This window comes from Embiotoca jacksoni, unplaced genomic scaffold, assembly GCF_022577435.1.
Source record: "Embiotoca jacksoni isolate LCO1_2020_lvr unplaced genomic scaffold, fEmbJac1.0.p SCAF_31, whole genome shotgun sequence".
NCBI lineage: Eukaryota > Metazoa > Chordata > Actinopteri > Embiotocidae > Embiotoca > Embiotoca jacksoni.
Window position 1 is genome coordinate 1,532,272 of NW_027185383.1, and position 16,165 is coordinate 1,548,436.

A 16,165-nucleotide genomic window follows, 5' to 3' on the forward strand; every position below is an offset into this window, starting at 1 on the left:
AGAACACTTTCTGGAACTACCGGTTGAAGGGGGGCGCAGGACCCCACGAGCCCGTTCAGTGAAGATCATTTCATGGAAATACTGAGACAGAGCTCATCCTCAGGGAACAGAAATGCTGCACAAACTTCTGCTGCCCATCGGTAAGTCTCCACTGAACATGTTTCATAATGTAGACGACTTGTAGATGCACGTGATGTTGTGATTGTTCTGCTGTGTTTCTCTGTAGGCTGTAACTGTTCGAATTAGGTTAGGACACTTTTTCCTTTCCCTTCGGAAGTTTAAACAGCTGTCTGACCAACAACATGACCTTTATTCTTTTGTTCCTCAGCTTTAGCAGCAAGCCTCATGTCACCTGAGCTCTCTGGTGCCACAGCCACTAAAACAAAAACTCAAGGTAGTGTCCTGTCACATCCTGATACACTGTTGAGCATTCAAATAAAATCAAAACTGTGATGTGTATCTGAACTTGTTAAATAGGCCTGCATGGGTGGGTTTTACTTGTTGTAAATTGAGCTCTGGGAAACTTTTTGACATTTTATAGACTTTTATGACTGATTGATTATTTGATAAAACTTGTGGAAATAATTACTAGTGACATCACCAGTTCATGACTATATGTCTACTGAGTGTGAGTATACAATATCTCATTCACAGTGATATTAGATTCCTTCAGTCAAATGGGCAAAGTGGGTTTATTTATTTGGGTAGATTGGAGTGTTAACTTTCTAATAAGCAATCATGATCAAGAAATACAGCCAATAATTTGTCTTTCTGCAAGGACTTTATTGGACAATGAAAAATAATCTTTGTGTTGGTCTTGTAATGTGTCATAAAGTGTGCTGCATGGGTGGGTTTTACATTCTGAAAGAGACAAAAAGGCAAAGTATGTGTGCAATTTCACAATTACAATAAGAAGCTTATCAATCTGTGATGATAACAAGTCTGTTATTTTAATGGTTTAGATTTTCTGTCAGCTTCCAATAAAAAAAAAAAAAAGGTAAAGATAACATCACATAAATGTAAATCTACTGTCCCCAATGTGCAGTAAAATTCAATGGATTAAAAAAATCATTTATATCTTAAATTCAATTTTGAGATTTTTAAAAGCAAGAAATACAAATATATGCTGTAGTTATGGTAAATTGTGTCTCATATTTGTGTCTGTCTGCCTGTTTCCAGTGAAGAACAACTCAGGTGTGACCCCAGCAGGGCAGTGTGGGACCTGGGTAAAGGAGCCCGATGGAGGCTATTTCACCTCACCCAACTACCCTGAGAAGTACCCACCTGAGAGGGAATGCATTTACATTATAGAAGGTGAGACTTCATCTTTTTAGCCACAGTCACTGTCCACCCCTCCTGCTTTGAATGTAAACTCCACTTGACCTCTTGTCATGCTGCAGCCTCTCCTCGACAGTGCATCGACTTGTTCTTCGATGAGAAGTACTCCATTGAGCCCTCCTGGGAGTGTAAGTTCGACCACATTGAAGTCCGCGATGGTCCCTTTAGCTTCTCGACCATCATCGGTCGCTACTGCGGGCAGGAAAGCCCCTCATACGTCCGCTCCAGTGGGAGGTACCTGTACATCAAGTTTGTGGCGGATGGTGAACTGGAGGCCATCGGTTTCTCTGCCCGGTATAACTTCACAAAAGGTAAGTGATGGAAGTAAAGACCAAGTTCTTTCTTGATGATACAGAGTTAAATGTAAGCCAACACACTTGTTAGAATGAGGAGAGCTGTGTTTTTGAGCCTGTCTTTAAAGCTGCACTAATAAATATTTCTCTATTAGAAATGGAGCAAATGACTTTGACATAAATCAAGGTTGCTCCTAGTGACAAACCCTAAAAAGATCCAACCCAGGAATCACACCAAGATGTTTGTGTGCATAGGCATTAAAAACAAAGTGCTTTAGGTTTTAGGCATCAATAACCATGTGGTTAGATTTAAGAATCTTGGAATTTTGGTTGGATATAGGCATCGGAACTACTCAGTTAACGTTAAAAGATCATGGTGTGGGTAAAAAAAAGTAATTTTACACGAGTAATGTCATGTATGTCACGCAAGTTGCTTAATGTTTGCTACGTCAATTAAATATGTTACTTTATGTAAGTAGCTTACTTACATTGTTTAAAAAAATCCCGACTGACTTAAGCCTTCTCAAAGACTTGACATCTGGTGTCCCGGCTAGAAGTCCGGTGTTTGTTCCATCCAACCACCTCAACCTCCTCCATATGAGGACTTTATCACTCTCTGTACTTTGACACAAGAACTGCTGAATGGGCTGTTTCCCCACACAAAGTAAAACATGACACTGACATTGCAACCTCTAGTTGACTGACGGCTGTATTACATGCTTTGGCGTGATACCGAGCTAAGCTATCACTTGACTGCACTATTCTTCAGTTTTAGGGAGAATTTGAGCATCTTTCAGCTCATTGTTTTGGTTTTTCGATTTGGTTTAGTCTCACTAATCTTTCCAGGAGCTGAATGCTACTTTATTTTAGTGAAAAAAATTTGAAATATTCCCTGCATGTTACCTACCCAGCATCAAATTTCAAAGTTAACAAAATTACCAGCTGGCTGGAGAGTATAATGGAGCGTTAAGTAGAAAAGAACCAGGTATACTAAAACAGAGCAGACGTTTGGGTGCTTTTCAGACTTATATTCATCTGGTGGCCAAAAAAAAAGACTTCAAATGAATGATGATGCTGCCACCTTCTGTTTGCTGGATGTTTAGATATGCAAATGTATGCTAACATGCCAAAGATTTCAATCAATGCTGCTTTAAATCTGTAACCAAAAAGCTCAGTTACTGATTGGTAATATTGTGTCCTAAGTATTTATACTCTGTAAATTTGAAGTCTTTTTTTGCATAAGAATTCTTGTGTTTAAGTCCACTAATAATCAGCTGAAATTCCATTTTCTCTTAATAGATTTATTTATATAATTAAGAATAATGAATGAATACTTAAAAATTCCTTTTTCTTTTATATATTTAAATTGGTGTAAAAAGGATCTTAGCACCACACTTAAAAGGCTAGTTTCATTCAAAACAAGATGAAGTGCTGAATTTGCCATCAGCACAGCGGATGACAAAACCATTGGATCTTTAAGTTGTAGCATATTGCACTGACCCGATGGTGAAAAATGATAGTTGACAGCCTTTCTAAGTTTTCAATCAATGTTCCATATACTGTACATATACATCAGGTATATGTATCAATGCTATATTGGAAGGGTAGCAAATTATAACACCTACCTATTGATTTCATTACTTTTAACAGGTAGTTAAATAAATACCCAACAAAAGAGTGTAACCATGAAATAGCATTTATTGGCTGTTGAATTGTAATGGATTAGTTTTAGCCAGGTGTACCCAATAATTTGCATTCATACTACAGGGCTTTATAGCTAAAGAGCCACAATGGTGGTGTGAGTTTCATTTGCTTCATCGGTAAATAAGGACGCTAAGTCAACTTCTCACTAAATACCCTACCTTGACCTCAGGGTCAGTTGAGAGTGTGGAAACAAAACAAAACAAAACAAAACAAAACAAAAACAAAAAAACAGACCCATTTTTCTGGGAAGTTCTGTTATATTATTGTTCTTACATCATACCAGCTGCAGCTCTGTCTGTCTGATTGGGGTGGTCAGAGGTGGGGGGAGGAAAACATGTTACAAGTATTACCACTGCTCTAAGCCTCTGCTTCCTTTCCTTGGCACTCTCTCCCAATCCACCTCCCTGCTGCTTTGACATTGTTGCCTGCCACATACCAAAGCTGGAGCCCACTTAAAATCTCCCTGTCTTTTTCGGTCACAAAGGAACACATTCACAGTGCACTCTTGTATTCCCAGGGCCATGATGTCATTTACACTTATGATATCACGATGAGATCAGTCCTATTGAAATACTTTATAATCCTTAAATTGCATTAAAAGTTGCAGGGGGGAAAAAAAATAAGAAAAAAGTTGTATGTTCCAACTTTAATCATGGTCTGGTTGCATGCTGTTGGGAATGTGCTCTCATTTCTATTTGTAGCGCAGGCACACCAGCTGCAGCTGGTAAGAGAAGAACACTCGCATGCACACACACACTCACATGCACACACACACTCACATGCACAAACACACACAGAGGCACTTGTTCCATCAGTCCCTCACACACAAGAGTTAATGAAAGCTTGTCTTCAGGGGAATACAGCTTGTCAGCGCTGAGCCGCAGTAGCAGCTTAGGGGAGTCTGAGGCGGAGGCTTTATTAACAGCAGATTTTATAGGCCACCTACACTGACGGGGGGCAATGACTAATCTGCATCCCTCTGTCCATCTATCCATCCAGCCATCGTTATTTTCTTCTTTCCTTCTTTCTTCACAGGATTCAATCTTGGTGGGTTATTCTTTTTATTCCACAGGGGATTGTTCCAGTTTTAGTCTTCTGAGTCCATCGTAGGCTGCCAGAGGACTGAGGTCATTTGCCAAATGTGTATTTCACGGCTCAGTGCTGTTTTTCTGAAAATATCAGACATAACTTCCGCATTATTCCACAATACTTTTCAGTTAGGTCATCTTACCTTCCAGTGTTAACAACTCATTCAGATAAGTTAAGATTTGTGGGATCACTTTTTATAAACAGATGCCTAACATGAACTGTTCCTTTAAAAACATACTTTTTACATCTGAAGCTGTTTACATCAGGTGTAATAAATCCTTAATGCTAAATGTTATTCACCTGTCTGATTCCGCCAATCAAGGGTGGTAGGAGAGAATAAATTCACCCACAAACCTTCTCTCATGGAATTTAAAGTCAATAAATTTGTTCTAAAGATCATTATGGTGTCATTAGCTAAATTCACTCTTAATTACTCTTGTGGTGGTCCCTCTGGAAACTATAATTAATTAGATATGAAGCAATCTCCAGTCGTCTCATCCACATATGGTCACTTCGGCCCTAAAACAACAACAGTAACGGTGTCAACGGTCAAACTTTCAGACTCGAGGCAACACAACAAAAATTCACCAACCAATGAGATGCTGAGTTTCCACTTGCAAGAATAACATGATGCTAACACTGCTTACACTTTAGCAGAGAATCTATTTTTAATTCATATTATCTCTAATTAATGCTGAAATTTGTTTGTGTGCAAATAATTAAGCAAAACTTGAAGTTGCTCTGTGGATTTATTTTTTATTTTTTATTATACCGTTACAATACGTATTATGTCTTTTTCTTGTATGCACTTTTTCTTGTTGCTTTAGTAGTGCGATCATACATCAGTGTTTTAAAAGCTCTAAAAGTCAACCGTCTGCATCCTACTCATCATCGAACGTCAAACAGACACAGTCAGTGACGAGCTGGTGAACATAATGGATCATTTAAAGGCTAAATATTCAGATATTCTTCTCAGTGTAGAGCAAACCAGGTGTATCAGGTGGACACAAACATTACTACAAATGAACAAGCAAGTTATCCATGTATTAGCCATGTCCATTTTGGGGTTACAGCCTGTTTCCACTGCACCAAAGTCACCAAAATCATCTGTTACTACTAGTGTAAAGACATATTCATATATAGTCAATCTTCAAAAGTACACATTCATACACAAAATATTGTTTTTGAGGAAGTAGAACATCAAGAAAACTTTTTATTTTTTTTATTTTTTATAAAGAATAGTGTGTAGGGAATTCTGGGGAATGATTGTAAATTCATGAGCCATGTAAATGTAGTCGTGATGACTTCCTATTGTGGTAACAGTCAGGACTCAGGACAGTGTGGGCATACACTTCTTATTCCGTATACAGCATGTGTATCTGAACCTTTGCGGGTGAGGAATCTGGTGACTGATGTTACCAGCATAATGTGCAGTTTAAATATAAATATATAAATTATTCAGTCTCACATTATTAATCTGAGGGCACTTCTGTCCGACTCCACCATGTGGGTGTGACCGGGATGTGTGGTGCAGCTGACTAAAGCAGTAGGATTCATTTGCTACCTGTTTGTGCATTGTAATCACAAACAACTATTTTTTTTAATTAAAAAACCCCACACATAATGTGATTAAAACATGAGGATTAAGTAACGAGGGAGATTTAAGAAAGTACGGAGCGTTTCCCTTCCCTTCAGCATATTATTTCCACAGAATCTCCGAGACAGATTTCTTGCCAAGAACACATAAAAAGGAAATAATTTACATTACAGTGTTATGTGCAGATTTGTGTTAAATGGCGGCACGTCTGCTTCTGGCAACACCTCGGATTTGTCTCCGTCAGATAGGTGCAAGTGGACAATAACACTGTCATTGGTTATTTATCATACCAATAATATCTGACAGATAACTAAATCGCTAAATCGGTATCTTTTGTAATACAAATAACTGTTCTTCTGTGTTCCGTACATAAACTGAACAATGTGAGAGGAAGATTTTACATAAAGCATCCTATATCCCTCCTTTATCTCATCATTACACTTTTTCTCTCGTATTGGGCACAAAGCTGGGAATGCATTTTCACATCACACACACACACACACACACACACACACACACACACACACACACACACACACACACACACACACACACACACACACACACACACAGGACTGGATGTGAATAATCTGGCCAAGCCTGGAGCACAATTAAGGAAGAAACATGAAAGGATTAATAAGAGTCCTTGTTGATTTGAGCCTCAGTCGAGTTCATCACCTGCTCTTCTGACATTACAATCAAAGTCCACTGTTCTGCATTACCCAGACATGAAAAATAATTTAAAATGCAAGAAATGAAATCAACCTTATTTAAAAAGTCCCCTTTTTCCACTCGACACTGTTTCCTTCTTTAAACCCACAGGAAAGTTGTTGTTGTTTTCATATCTTACAGTGTTTAGTGTTTCTGACTTCCATGTGTTTTTTCACATAACATCAAACTAGTTGTGTCCGAGAGAAAAGTACAAATATTCACCAGGTTGTGATTGCTGCCGCAGTCTAATCTGTCCCGAACTAAGCTGCTATATCAGGATTTATAATCCCGCCAGCAAGAAGATTCATCAGCACAAAGGTTTAGAATACAATATCTGTTCCCTTTGAGAGGCTGAGTGTGTTTTTCTTTTCAGATGAAGGACATCAGGATTTCAGGGTGATTTAAATGAGGGCAGAGGGAATGTGCTTGCACATAGATTATGTAAACTTTGGCCAGCTGTTTATTTTTTATTTTGTTTTGCAATATATCTTTAATATTGTTATTTTCAGTCTGTTGTGCTTGTTTATTTTTACTTTGCACTCAACCCAAAAGTCTAGGCTCAGAGATTTTATTTTAATCTCCACCCCTTTCCTTTCATAGTGGTGAATATTGTGAACACACATTTCATTTTCTTAAGAAAATATATTCCTGCATTTTCTTCCTCCTAAACTGTATTTTGTCACGATAAACAAAAGTGTATCGAGCATATTAAATGCATCATCTGTCCATTTTTCACCAGTGTTTGCACATTAAACACTTCTCTGAACTTTAAAACTTACAAACGGTTGTTGTCTTCTGCTTTTAGATCCTGAGTTTAAAGAGCTCGGGGATCTGCCAGCTTTACCATGTGAGTATTTAACTTGTGTCATCATGACACAACATGATATTCAGTTTCCTGCACTGAGCAGTAAAATATATGTTTATGCTGCAGAAAGAACATACTTTCCAAAGAAAACTGCTGTTTATTACCAATTGGCTTTTATTATAAAGCTGAGATTTTGGAACACCGTGACTTTGCAGAAAATGGTCCAACAGGGCAACAAACATGAACGATCTGATGAGCCTACAGCTTGTAAACAAGCTGAGAGCGCACCTGCAAAGTTGACATTAGGGCAGTAGGTCAAAAATTACACAAGATGTCAACTGTAATGGTTGTTTTTAACAAACAGGTTAGGTGGTAATTTTACAATTCTCTTTGGTTTCCTTTTCGATGGTTGATGCCCTGTTCGACTTTTTTTGAATGATCCTACTGTGTTCAGAAAACGACTTGACTGGAGTGCCATCAAAACTGAAGGCCAGACATACAAACTTAAAACAGATGCTGTAGTAAACTGTACATAAATGTAAGTGAACTCCCTCCACTCAGAAAGGTGTTTTTGGTCAGTGCTACTTCTCCCGCAGAATGATGTGTTGAGTTTGACTTTTGAAGTCTGTTTTCAGATTCTTCTGGTGAAAGTAGGAAGTTCCTCTAAACTCACCTAAAGCCTGAGGAGACGTGAACGCCTGCAGACATGATTTGTGACTGCTTGAAATCCAGTCTTGGTCAAATAAGCAATTTACTGTGATGTGGAAGTCTGCATTGTACATAGCCGTTAAACTTTTGAAATAACAACATTTGTTTATTCATAGGCTCTGGATTTTTCCGTGATGGATGAGGCATAGATGCTACTTTTAATGAGATAATCAAACGTTTGTTTTTTGGGAAAGAAATTGTCAGACACAAAAGTTATCATTCAAAGCAGTCTTTTTGTAAACCTTCAGACATACCTGCAGGAGATCTTAAGGAACTGGCTCAATCCAGCATGCTAAATCTTAAGTGTAAGAATAGACACCAATGACAAGAAAACAGAACAACCTTGTTTAGCTGTGGTGTGTACCTTTAACTACGAAGTGGCAGGTACACACCACTGTTACACACAATTACAAAGTCATGGTTTCAGTACCAGCATTAGCTTAACTGTCACACAAAATTGTTGCTCTCCACAGTTTGTGACTTTGAGCTGAGTGGTCCAGAAGGCTTCGTAGAGTCGCTGCAGATCACCACGGAGGGCCGGGCGGAGCAGACTGATGCTGTGGACTGCAGGTGGTACATCAAAGCTCCACCAAGATCTCGGGTATGTATACTGTATTTCATCTCTTTTTGAAAGCATATAGAAAATCCTGCGATCATCACAGATTAAATTGATTAAATTCCATTAAAATAACTTGGACAAACACAACCTAGCTATGGAAACTTACATCTGGATGGATGGATGGATGGATGGATGGATGGATGGATGGATGGATGGATGGATGGATGGATGGATGGATACCACCGGAGGTTACTCAGTTGTTTTATTAGCAATTTGGGTGGACGGACACTTTAAGTAACCTATAAACTGTGACAACTTGCCTGTCGGAAGTAAAAGTACAGAATGCAATGTCTGACATTACATACATTAGGTCCTGACCAGTTCTGTCTCTGTCAGAGATTGATCAGAGAGCCTACTTTTCACAAAATAGTTTTATCAAAGAAAACGTTATCTTCCTTTTCTGGGCAAGTAGCGTTTGTTGAGACAGTAAATTGTAGTAGATGTCACGCTCTACCTGTTATACCTGTAGTTTATACTGTTGTTTAAACAAAAATGTCAGCCATCAATGCCTTTGATAAATCATACTTGGAAAACAGTGAACTTGTCTTTAAACAGTGTCGATGTTAAACTTTATAAAGTATTCCTACTGTTTTATAGGTTCTACTTGTTATAGACACATTTGTCTATCTTTGTCTTAAGTAAGTGAGAAAATCCCTAGTGAGGAAAACAGTTTGTTGGATGAGCCAACATGTGATTAAACCCTGGTCCATTCACCGCACCATGTCTCCGTTCGTCCCCTCCACAGATCTACATGCGTTTTCTGGAGTATGAGATGCACAACTCAAACGAGTGCAAGCGCAACTTTGTCGCCATCTACGACGGCAGCAGCTCAGTTGAGCACCTGAAGAACAAGTTCTGCTCCACGGTGGCCAACGATGTGATGCTGGTGTCCTCTGTGGGCGTTGTGAGACTGTGGGCTGACGAGGGGAGCCGGAAGAGCAGATTCAGGATCCTCTTCACAACCTTCCATGAGCGTGAGTCAATCTCTCTGCGTGACATACTGTAGATTAATGTTTACATCAAGGAAAATCAGGAAATACTATTTCTTGTGTGAAAAGGTAAAGATGTTCATCAGATCAAACTGGCTTTGGTAATTGGTAATTGCGGTAGTTTTGTTTTATTATATCAAGAATTTCGAGAGCACATTTCCCCTTTTGGATTAAACCATTTCAAAATTGAAGATCAAAAAACTAACATCAATATTTTGTATTATAACAATTAATTGAACGACTATGACCACCTGATTTTGTAATGTCTCTCACCTTTACAAAGCTTTTCGGCCACTATGATCAGAAAATAACTTAATGGCTTGGACTGGTGGTATTTTACAAAACAAACAACAAAACAACAAAATATTCAAACGCATTAAATTACAGGATGAAAAACAGCAAATAGAGCCATTAAAATTCATTTCTACAATGAAAAGAGTTGAAAGTGGAAAGGGTTTTGTTTTGTTCAATATAAAGCTGCATGTCTCCTGCCTGTTTTTTTTTTCTTCTTTTTTTTTTTAGCTCCGTGTGAAAGAGACACATTTTTTTGCCACAGCAACATGTGCATCAACAACACGCTGGTCTGCAACGGCATCCAGAACTGTGTTTACCCCTGGGACGAGAACCACTGCAAAGGTGTGCTGACACACAGGCTGAGAAACTCCAACCACCAGCTTCATGCTGTATTCACAACACATGGCTGTGACTTTTTTTTTTTCTCTTCTGTGGTCTCCTTATCTAGAGAAGAGGAAAGCTAGTATCCTGGATTCGCTGGATAACACTAACCTCACTATCATTGGAGTAACCTGTAGTCTCGTTGTCCTCCTGCTTGTCATCTCTTCCATCATCCAGGTGAAACAGCCTCGCAAGAAATACATCATCCGCCGGTGAGAGCTTTAAAAATTACTTTGGAAATAATATCACATTACAAAAGTAATTATTATTGGCAAGGCACTCAAGACAAAAAGACAGGCTTAAAGCTGCAGTAATTAATGTTTCCTTTAAAAAATTGTTACTGTCACAGTGATGCGTAATGTAAAAGCGGCCACTAACAGTAATGACACCGTCCCCCCATTTATAGTTTTTTTTAGCCTCTTTTAGCTCATTGCTTTGGTTTTCGGGTTCACCAGCTCATCATCCTCTTTTCCAGGGTGCACTGACAGCAGACACAAAATAACTGGCGAACCTAGCAGTGCATATTTCAAATATTTCAAAATGTAATCATAGGAGTTTTTAAAACCAAGCCACCCAACCCGGTATCACGTCAAAGGGTGTAATATATCCATCAGTCCATTGGAGGGTAGCGTCTCAATGTCGTGGTTTTGCCTACACATAACAGGCAACATGGTTATAGGTTTAAGGCGGAAGGACATTAGCTGAGTTATGTACCAGAACTACAGCAGTAGAATTAAATGAGTCAGGATGCTCATGAATAAATGTTAATGAAGTGACAAAATGACTTGTTTAGGGATTTTAAAGGATTCTGGTTCGATACACATAATGGTTGTTTTGCGGCAATGAAATGCTGCTGACCTCCAGCCCTGATGAGAAGAACACATTCCGAAATGTCAATAAAAGGGTTTGTCAGATTAGAAATATTAATGTGTGAAACACAGGCCTTCGTGTTCAAACATAAGATGAATATATGTCGACATGAATATATTTATCTGTCATACTGTTTTTTTCATCTGCATTTGGATTTGCACCTATTCATCAGTGTCCTGACACCAAGTTTAAAATCAGTTTGAGAACTACTACCAGCTTTTTTGTTGTGTTTTCCTGAACATTTCCTACTTTACTGTATGTGGTGATGTCTATGGGTGTACTCTCCTCCTCTCTGCATCCACAGAGATGACTTTGACCCCACCCTCCTCCACCCGGGCTTAGAGCCTCCTCACTATGAGCTCTGCACTCTGCGCCCGTCCGGTGACCAGACCGATGCCGCCATGCCCGAGGACTTTGAGAAGTTCCACAAGCTTCGGCGCTCCGAAAGCAAATGCATCCGCGACCACCACTGTGGCTCCCAGCAGGGGAGCGTGCACGGCAGTGTCCACGGTAGCCGTAGCAACCTGAGCATTCGGGACGCCACCATTGCCCCGGACAGTGGGGCTCTCGTGCCCCCGCTGCCACCAATAATGGTGAGCCAGCAGTCGCCACGCCTCTCTCACCACACCACACCAACAAGTCGGCGGAGCATCCTGGTGATGAAGCACAGCTACTCTCAGGACGGGGCGGAGGGGTACGGGGCAGAGGAGGAGGAGGATGATTTGATGATGGATGGTGGTCCCACCACCAGCCAGCACCACATGTACCACCATCACATCCACCATGGCCCGTCTGGGCTGGACCACGCTGTCCATCGCACACTTTCTAATGACTTCTAATTCAAGGCCACATACAAATAAAGAAAATAGTTCTGTACTCAAAACCCAAATGAGGCTGCCGGTAAATTGATGGCAGGGATAAAGATAGACAGATGTAAGTTGGAAAATTTAAATTTGATAAAAAAAGTAGTAGAACTCAACCTAGGTCTTTGTCTACTGAGGCTAAAAACGTCAAGTTTTAAATTAGTAGTGCTGATTATTGCAGCTCTTCATAGAGGGTTTCTTTGTCTCATATATTCTAAATGAAATCCAAGTGTACTACAGCTGTGAAACACACACTAATGATGATATTTTTTATTCCCCCAAGCCAAAAAGTTGAGGAGCTGTTTTTAATACTACACTACAATGGCAATGTAATGATGTTGTGCCAGAGTGGCAATGAAGTAAACTATAATACTTGATAGGATTGGATTAAAGACAGATTTACTGTATATGCAGATACTGAGATAAATATAAACCATTCTACTGGATTAAAGTTCCCTTTTTCCTTCTTTGTTCCTTGTTTAATTTCAGGTTTCAACTCGGGGGTAGAATATTTCTGATGTATGAGTACATCATGTTTGAAGTCATTTTATGAATGAATGATTGTAACGATTGTAGTGTTTCCTTTATGTTTGGACCTTATTGTACCACCAAAGCAAGAGAACATGTGTTTGGTAAATGATTGACGTCATCTATATTTTAAATGTAATTCATGCCAGATTGTGGCTGATTTCTGTGTATTTATTTAATTAAATATTTTCCCTGTACTTTGAATGTCCCTGAGGCGTTGTCATTTAATGTGTGTATTTAGCAGTATATTCACTGAAGTTGATTTGTGTTGACTTGTACTGTCGAGCACCTACCAGGGTAGACGGCAATAAATATGATAACGACAGGGAAACATTTTTGATCTCAGACCATTTCGATAATGAAACAGGTTTAGTTAATAGAATTTCGTTTTTTTTCTGCCAAGCTTCCTCTCCACACTCCAGTCCAGTAGGTGGCGGTGATGCACCTTGAAGCCCGTCTGCCAACCGCAAAAAAACACCGACTAGGAAATGTAGGCAGAGAGGAACCATTGTCGGCTTATCTTTGACATCCACCCGGCTTGATAACAGTGTTGCACAGGTCATGTTTCAGAGTGCATGGAGGTTCGAGGAACTGGACCGCCACTATTTCTCTTGCTGAGTTTTTTTGCTGATGATCATTTCTTTGACGCTTGTGACCGAGCACGGCGAGCGCTTGCGGTTTTGTTTGAGTAATATTGAATTGTATTCATGACAACCTAAACCTCGGGAAACTGCTGGCTGTCATTCGTGGAGTGAAGCTCGCGTCATGTCACAAGAAGAGCTCCTCCCGGACCCGGACCCGGGAGCGGGTTCCGGGGACGTTCAGGGGAGGACGAGCGGAGGTCGCCTCGGCCTCGTCGTCACCGGTGTGTTGGGCGGGTCGCTGCTCGCCCTGAACGCGGTGGCGGCTCCGTTCGTCGCTCCGGCGCTGAGAACAATCTGCCTCCCGTTTGTTCCGGCGACCTCAGCTCAGGTGGGAAACGTGCTGAAGGTGCTGCGGGGCAGATCAGGGAGGCTGGTGGACATCGGGAGCGGAGATGGGAGGATAGTACGTGTTGTTCGGCCCCACTGATCCTGGGTATACCGGGGAGGGAGAACATTTCTACACATCTGTGATGACACAATTTTACGATCAATTCTTTGCTGACTTGACATCTCACCTCAGAGTTAAAGCATACACTTTCCAGTTTGAGTAGTCTGTATTATTATAAATCAATGTAATCCTCACACGTCTTCAGTGACACTATGAGTCCTGACAGGACAAAGCTTTTCAGCAGTGACCGATCCATCGTGTTTGTCTAACGTGTTGTCGACAGGTTCCTGCTCCACAAATAACACAACTATTTCCAGATGATCTTTACATCCTGCTGCTTTGTAATTCTTCGTATTTCTCTGCTTCCTCCGTCCCGTCGCAGGTGATCGCAGCAGCCAAACGTGGCTTTCAGGCAGCCGGCTTCGAGCTGAACCCGTGGCTGGTGTGTTACTCTCGCTACAAGGCGTGGAGAGAGGGAGTCCACCGCTCCACCTCCTTCCACATCTCTGACCTGTGGAAGGTCAGTGCCACCTGATGGATCCAGTATAGTGTGTATACAGCATGTTCTGGACAGAGACATCTTCTTTCAGACGTCTCGGTGGAAAGAAAAAAAAAACAATTTTACAAACAAGGTGTCTCTTCACAATGTCAGTCCTAATGTTTGTGATTCTTTTGCTAGGTCAGTTTTGCTCAGTACTCCAATGTTGTCATTTTTGGAGTCCCTCAAATGGTGAGTTCTGCTATTGCTCACAATTTTAATGAACGTCACAATGATGTCAATTCCACAGAATATAATGCGTAACCATGTGTGCCGAATAAAATATGCAGAGTCCCCGAGGGGTCCCCGGCAATAAATGATTTTGCGTTCTCTCGTAATACTTTTCTTCTCCCGTTCCTTCTGAGCCATATATCTGTTTCTGCTCAGCATCCCAACATGAATCACTTCCTTTAATTTTACTATGAATCAGGCATCACGTACACGTGTTCAATTTACAGTTATATTAATGGTGAAAGGAACCTTAAATAAACTCTTTGGTCAATGTCTCTTCAGAAGAAAGCAGTACAGTAATCTGCAAGATGCCGCTGGTTTCATCTGGAACCAGTTTCTCTACTCATTTTTTTTTATTTTTTTTTTTATCACCTCTCAATACTTGCACGTCATCAGCTCCATCACAGACTGTAGCTCTAATTATGATTTCAGTTTAGACTGTATTTTAGTTGTTATAAGCAGGGTTAAGATATTCGTTTTTAATAGTTGTTACACTTATTGTCATAGAAACCCTGCAGATTCAAATAGTAACAGCTGGACGCACCCATACCACCACAGACTGAACCAAAGCGGCAGAACGAAGTCTAAACAATAACCGTATCCTGCCACAGCTTCACCCGTCACAGCAGGCAGAGCGGCTACAGCTGGATACTGTCTGATCTGTCAGGCTGTCTTTTAAAATGAACAGGCACCACATTTATCAGGGAAGTGTCAAAGCATCTCTCCTTCCCGTAGTATCTATAGTGTTTCCTTTCACTGGACCAACGCACCGACATTTTATATAGACCAGAGCAGCTAAACATGTGAACACGTAGCTCCGAAGGGATGGAAGAAGTCGGGCAAAATGCAAAAAACATCTTATCATGACCCCTTGGGGCTCCTTAGAAATCACTAAAACTGTAAAATGAATTATTTCTACCATAATGAATTAGTTCTGATATAAAGTATCCTGACGTCCTTGATTGTTGCTTTGAACTTTTCCAAAAGTGTTTGTTTTCATGTTGTAATTGCTGCTCTGTGTCTGCAGATGGACCAGCTGGAGCTGAAGTTGGCCAGCGAGCTGCCGAGCACGGCCAAGGTGGTGGCCTGTCGCTTCCCATTCCCTACCTGGGTCCCTGAACACACCGCCGGGGAGGGCATAGACACAGTGTGGGTGTACGACGCCAAGACATTTAAATCACACCTGCAACGTGCGATGACAAGTAAAACAACAACAGGACAGCGGGACACACACACAGACTCACACACGTAGCGTGTAAACACGCAGATCTTGTTGTTAAATTGTCACTGCCATCTGGGATGGAGTGTTTCTTTTGAGACCCGACAGTAAACCCCGAATCAAACGGATTGTAAATGGTGATGACAAGTTATCGGTACAAATGGCTCTCTCCGTTAATGTTTGCGCAACTTTTCTTTCAAAGGTGTTGCGCAAATTAAATGGTTTATACCGTGTGTGAGCTCATGTCATCCATGTCCACACTGTACCGCGTCTTCAGGTTTGTGTATGTATGAATAAAAATCCACACGTACGTATTGAAGCATGTTTCTTTGATTTGGGCGCCATCTGGTGGCGGG

At 40.6% G+C, this 16,165-nt stretch overlaps 2 protein-coding genes across 3 annotated transcripts; both read left to right on the forward strand.

The window, feature by feature from the left end:
* Positions 1 to 12,993, forward strand: LOC138207438 (neuropilin and tolloid-like protein 1). The gene is made up of 10 exons (XM_069164654.1): positions 1 to 140; positions 329 to 394; positions 1,180 to 1,314; positions 1,401 to 1,649; positions 7,538 to 7,579; positions 8,719 to 8,846; positions 9,610 to 9,838; positions 10,376 to 10,489; positions 10,596 to 10,740; positions 11,703 to 12,993. Exons 1-10 carry the CDS (start codon positions 113 to 115, stop codon positions 12,235 to 12,237), a joined length of 1,671 nt encoding a protein of 556 aa, XP_069020755.1. The 5' UTR covers positions 1 to 112; the 3' UTR covers positions 12,238 to 12,993.
* Positions 12,994 to 13,278: 285 nt separating this feature from the next.
* atpsckmt (fATP synthase c subunit lysine N-methyltransferase) lies at positions 13,279 to 16,114 on the forward strand. Of its 2 annotated transcripts, none has more exons than XM_069164337.1 (4): positions 13,279 to 13,761; positions 14,204 to 14,341; positions 14,501 to 14,551; positions 15,618 to 16,114. In XM_069164337.1, exons 1-4 carry the CDS (start codon positions 13,555 to 13,557, stop codon positions 15,840 to 15,842), a joined length of 621 nt encoding a protein of 206 aa, XP_069020438.1. In that variant the 5' UTR covers positions 13,279 to 13,554; the 3' UTR covers positions 15,843 to 16,114. The 2 variants fall into 2 exon arrangements, with proteins under 2 accessions (XP_069020438.1, XP_069020437.1); XM_069164336.1 differs by having other exon boundaries at positions 13,282 to 13,836.
* Positions 16,115 to 16,165: the final 51 nt, after the last annotated feature.

Bases quoted from the DNA above. Each gene is read 5' to 3' on its own strand.
- LOC138207438 (XM_069164654.1), top strand. From the start codon at position 113: ATGCTGCACAAACTTCTGCTGCCCATCG. The intron at 395-1,179 runs GTAGTGTCCTGT...GCCTGTTTCCAG, and splicing joins CACTAAAACAAAAACTCAAG to TGAAGAACAACTCAGGTGTG. The intron at 1,315-1,400 runs GTGAGACTTCAT...GTCATGCTGCAG, and splicing joins ATGCATTTACATTATAGAAG to CCTCTCCTCGACAGTGCATC.
- atpsckmt (XM_069164336.1), top strand. From the start codon at position 13,555: ATGTCACAAGAAGAGCTCCTCCCGGACCCGGACCCGGGAGCGGGTTCC. The intron at 13,837-14,203 runs GTACGTGTTGTT...GTCCCGTCGCAG, and splicing joins GGAGCGGAGATGGGAGGATA to GTGATCGCAGCAGCCAAACG. The intron at 14,552-15,617 runs GTGAGTTCTGCT...CTGTGTCTGCAG, and splicing joins TTTTTGGAGTCCCTCAAATG to ATGGACCAGCTGGAGCTGAA.